This window comes from Quercus suber, unplaced genomic scaffold, assembly GCF_002906115.3.
Source record: "Quercus suber isolate HL8 unplaced genomic scaffold, Cork oak 2.0 scaffold_223, whole genome shotgun sequence".
Lineage (NCBI taxonomy): Eukaryota > Viridiplantae > Streptophyta > Magnoliopsida > Fagales > Fagaceae > Quercus > Quercus suber.
Genome location: NW_027069681.1, coordinates 582,687 through 588,397, shown reverse-complemented (window position 1 = coordinate 588,397; position 5,711 = coordinate 582,687). Strand labels below are relative to the sequence as shown.

At 32.1% G+C, this 5,711-nt stretch overlaps 1 protein-coding gene across 1 annotated transcript; it reads right to left on the bottom strand.

Moving 5' to 3' along the window:
- Nucleotides 1-573: 573 nt before the first annotated feature.
- Nucleotides 574-1,776, bottom strand: LOC112011744 (F-box protein At3g07870). Its single transcript, XM_024044083.2, has one exon. The coding sequence runs from the start codon at nt 1,774-1,776 to the stop codon at nt 574-576; it is 1,203 nt and encodes a 400-aa protein (XP_023899851.2).
- Nucleotides 1,777-5,711: the final 3,935 nt, after the last annotated feature.

The following is a 5,711-nucleotide window of genomic DNA, read 5'->3' as shown; positions in this document are numbered from 1 at the left end:
TTCCCAAAGTTAAGTTCTAGCCAATGGTTCTTCTGAGTACATTTCTATTTCTCTTCATCCCAGGTTCAACATGATTGGCTCAAACTTAGAAAATTTCAGAGCAGAAAAAGTCTTTCTTATAACTTCTACAACCAAATCGGACATGTATCTTCTATAGTTCCCCATCAAAGAATCAACAGAATAGGCATATAACACCCAAATTGGTACAGACTACAGAGAATTTTAATTAGATTTGGAATAATAAGATTACTGATAATTCTCATCAGAGAAACTAGTGCAAAAGTTAAGCATACTTAAATAGCTTGACAAATAATAAAATATATGCAAAAATCACAAACTGATCCATAATTTCTTGCAAAGCAACAATCATAAATTATGACAGATCTCATTGCTTCTAACAGAAATTACTCCTACGAAACTAGGTTTGCTTGGTCCATTAACAATTTTCAATTCCTGAAAATACAAGGCTAAAACGGACTATATGTATCAGTGAGCTACAATGGAGGCAAACCAACAAAACCATAAACCATTAAAAAAAAAAAAAACCATTTAATGCATCTTTAACTATTTTCCTTAGTATGTAACTACACCTTTGGTGGATTTGCCTAGCAAAACTAGACTCTCAACATAAGAACCAACAAAACTATACTGATATCCAGTAATCCTAAGATGCTTAATATTTTGGCTCTCTGGATTCCACAAGATGATCTGTCCTCCATCCTTCAGTAATACAACCTCACCATTCCTCTTAAAACCTAAAGCTCTTGGTACGCCCCCTCCTGGATCTTGATCAATAGTAGTTAAAACTTTTGTCCATGATGATGCCACACCATACTCTTTCATCACCCATATGTTGAGACAACCGCTAAAATGCTGCCTTTCAAAACTATAATATCCGTTGTGAAACAAGGCGATGGAATTCCCATACACGGAAACAGAAGTGCCCAGTGCCTCCACAGTTTCACGGGTATAACCTGGAAATTCTGGCAGTGATATTTCACGGAAGACCTCGTCACCCAAATCGAGCACCAAAACAAAAGGATGAAATTTGCGATCATTAGTCCTCTTCCAAGCCAGCCAATGCAAAGCCCCATTGACAAATGCTTGAGGTTCACGACCACGTACAGCACATGTGGGAACAACATGATCCTTAAACATTCTCCATTTACCAGTGGAAAGTGAATAAACCGCGACCGTGGGTCTAGACCTACTATGGTGAAGTCTATACAGTAAGGTCACGACCATTACCACTTTATAGTCATTAGTTTTGGGATCAAATCCAAAACCAATAGAGGCAGTGAACTCACCCGATGTGAAGGAGGTAATATTGGGATCAGGAAGTTTGAGAAACTTTCTAACACAAGGGTTCCACACACACAATTTATTAGTGCCTGTGAGTATATCATCATCGGCAAGGCAGAGCAGGCCATTACACATACCGACAACACGGAATGTTCCATTATAGTGCTTACATTTTGGAGCATGGAAAGGGGAATCAAACCTGGTGTGTTGAGTGAAATCAGGATCATCTTCGTTATGCACTGTGTAGATTTCTTGATGATGTTGTAAGCAGGGCCTGGAAAGGAGAAAGTTATGGTTGGTGTTGGAGTGGTGGATGAGATGTGTGGAGATGAAGGTGGGGTTTTGGATTAGCCTTCTCCAAGTTTTGGAGACGGAGGTGCAGATAATGATGGATTTGATAGGTAAGCGTAGGAAAATATCAGTTACAATCTCACCAGGTAAACATTCCCAGTTTTTGTTGTTGTCGTCTGACATTGCCCCTTCCAGAGAGAGAGAGAGACTGAGATTGAAGTTTGTGTTCTTGGCTGTAAATTCGTGGAATGTGGACTCTTTTAATTAAGTCTCAAACAATTCCACCATTGATACTTAAAAGAGTTTAATTCATAGTTATATTTTAAGGATTCCACCATTTGATACAAAAAGAGTTTGACTATGACTCTACTTCATAGTTCGTGAGAGTGTTTAACTAAAACTCTGCTATCTCCAACGAACTCTCATGTTTTTTCATCGAATATTTATCCTTTACAACTGTAGTGTACGATACGTCTGATTTAAAAGCCTAAAACATTCAACTCGTACTAGAGTGGTTTCCTTTGGTTGTTAGTGACACGTGCAGCTACCTCCACATGTTCTCAAAAGCCGTAATCTTAGAGGAGATCAAACTAAAACTCTACTCATCTCCTCCAATGTCACACAGAAACTCTACTTATCAATAGTTATAGGACCGGCTCAACGAATTTGGGGGCCTTACGTAAAAGTTTTAAATGGGGCCTTTTGTTATATTTAATTAAAAATTCACATATTTTCTTCAATTAAAATTTATTTTTCTTGCTTTTTGAGATGCAAAATTACTAATTAAATTTTTGCATTCAAGTTCTGCTAATATTTCATTTTCAATTGATAATATGGCTAATCCACTTAATCTTTCTTGTGACATAAAAAATATTTATGAATAAATGAAACACAATCTATAATAAAAAAAATTACAATTTAACTAGAATGATATAAATTTAATGTATAAAACAATAGAACCTAGTTTATCAAAAGCACAATTGCAGCTTTACTTAATATGATCACTTTACACCTTAAACCTGCACAAAAAAAAAAAAAAAATTATATTAATACAAAGTAAATTATCCTAAATTAATAATTTTGTTATCAATACTCTTTTTTTGTGTAGCAGTAAACCTTTTTTTTTTTAGCAAAATGTGTAGGACTCAACTTGATTGGATCCACTAAGACCAACCCACTAGCAAAATGTGTAGGACTCAACTTGATCTACTAAGACTAAGACCAGCCCACTATCCCTCCATGGCTCCATCCCACTAAATCTGATTTTTTAAAAAAAAAAAATGTGTAGGACTAGGGTCACTGGATTAATACTTTAAAAAATGTGTAGGACTAGAATCACTAGATCAATACTTTAACTTCCATACCACTAAATCTGATTTCTTAAAAAAAAAAAGAAAAAATTACAAAACAAAACTTGTAAGACTAGAAGTCTAGAATCAATACTTTAACTCTTGAAGTGGGTCCATTCGGACCATTCCATAGCCTTCTAGAGAAATCTAAAGAAATCAAAATTGAATAGAACAAAAAAAGAGAGTAAAGAGTACAACTAAACTAAAGTTCAGCCAAAAGGAAGAATAAAAACCCAGTAGCAAACTCCTCTTCATAAAAAAAAAAAAAAAAAAAAAAAAAACAGGCACCCAGCAGCAAACCATGAAGAAGATGAAAGAGGAAAAGGAAGAGAAAATAAAAAATGAACATGAAATGAAGATATGTGAACACACCAAGTCTATTGCCAACACCAATTGATGAGTAAGCCAACTAAAAAGAGTGTTTTTTTTTAGAATCAAGATGGAGAGAGTTAGTGTTTTTTTTCTTCTTTCTTTTTTCTGCTTTTTCTTATTTGTCTCTTCTTTCCTTTTTCTGCCTTTTGTAATCTTTTCTTTTGCATTTTGTAACTTGTATATTGAGAAAATCAGTGTCTCTCTTTCTCTCCCTCTCTACATTTCAAGTAATAAACATGTGTTTTCTTAATGAAATGTGGTACAAAGGTTTGGTCCAAAGGATATTTAGATGTGGTGATTTTTTTTTTTTTTTTTTCTTGAGAAAGCTAAAGATTTGGTGATGTGTGATTAGCATTCATGTCATTTCAGCTTTTTGGTTTGTGAGAAACGGGCTTTACTTTTTTTTTTTTTTTTTCCCCAGATGAGAAAGCAATATTATATAATATATTATTACTATTTGGGGTCCTCTTACAAGTGGGGGCCTTACGCGGTGGCCTAAATGGCCTATAGGTTCAGCCGACACTGAATAGTTACTCAATAGTTATTAGCAGGGGAGGCTTGATGCATTTAGGGGCCTTAGGTGAAAATTGACTTGAGACTTTTCATATATTTAAATATGATTTTTTTAATAAAAAAATTAATATTACTTAAATTCTATTATCTTGTTTTAGATGTAAAATTATTAATTAACCATGTAAAATCTTTTTTTTCTTTAGAAAATCTATAGACACAAAAAAATTGACAAAACTTTGCACTGTTGTTGATGTGGTAGATTGGTAATGGTAAGTAAAAATGTGATGTTAGTGGTAGACCTAGATGAAAACTAATAAAAGTTTGCTAGCTAAATTGTTGTGAAATTCTTTGTATATTGCTCTTTTTTTTTTTTTCTTTCTTTTTTTGTGAAAAGTGTTATATTCAAAATATTTTCACAACAAGTCCTAAATATTAAGTTGTTAGTGGTTCTAATTTAAACCCACCACTGAAATTACTTTTTTCCCCACCAATAATAGCCAGTAACAATCTTCCACTTAGAATTTGTTGTGAAAAATGTTGTGAACATAGCATTTTTCTCTCTTTTTTCTTGTTTTTTATTTGATAAAAAATATTATTTTATTTATTGGTCAATATTTTTGGGCTTAATAAATAAGTTTATAATATATAAAATTACTGTATTGGCCAAAATTTGGGGGCCTTTTTCTACTTGGGGGCCTTAGGCGATCACCTCACTTGCTTTCATACTAGAGCCGGCCCTGGTTATTAGTATAAGCTGAGTGCTCTTCTTTTTTCTCCATTTGAATAAGTATTATATTTACTAGCTGCAAACTCATAACCTAAAATTTGTAGGTTAAATAGTACATGTGTTATTTAAAAATATTTATATATTTATAATTTTTTTTTTTTTGGAAATAAAAGGCTTCATTCAATTAACCAATAATGTTTGCATCATGATACAAAGCTTCCCTAGCTAATGGAGGTAAATCTTCCATCCAATACATATCATCAATTATATTTTTAGCATATTGAGCTAATGCATGAGCCAATTTGTTTCCTCCCCTCCTTGTAAACTCAACATTCACCCAATGTAGCCCTCTAAGCATCTGCTGGATGTCACCTACCACATTACCCATCAACGATTCATCTTCATTTGTAGAGGATATAGCTTGCATGACCGTACTATTATCACCTTCAACAATGAATTCAGAGAGGATATATTTATAATTTTAATGTAGTATAAAAAAACATAATTTAATAAAAAGATTTAAATTACATACTTATAATTTTATTTTATATAAATGGAGATAATGTTATTAAAATGAAAATTTTAAAATATACCATAATCAGTTGACTAATTTGTATAATGAATATATTCGAGAATATAAATATTACAAATATTTGTATACCCTCATTTTTTGGAACACATGTAACATGTTACATTAAGTTTATATTATTATATAAGTTTAGGATTGTAGCATTTTTTTTTTCTTCTTTTCAAATATAAGTATAATGCCTATATTATTGAAACCAAAATTTTAAGATAATCTTTTGAATATTTATCATTATTATTACTTTTTTCTAGGCCCATGTCATTAATTTCTAATTCCATTTTATTTGTATTTTTAGCCTAAAACTAAAAAGTTTGGCCCTATAGACCAAAATTTCATATTTTTCAACTCAAAAATTAATGGAATTTTTTTTTTTTTTTTTGAGTCCCAAACTAAAAAGGCAACTTGTAAAAAGAATCAATTTAAGGTCCAATTAGTTCAAATGGATTGAATGGACCTAATTTGACAAAAGTGTACCAAAATAGACCAACCTAGACCAAAATGTTACACTATCGTAACTCAAAAGGAGTGTAGCAACAATAAATGCTAAGTTTCAATAATAAATGCATTTATA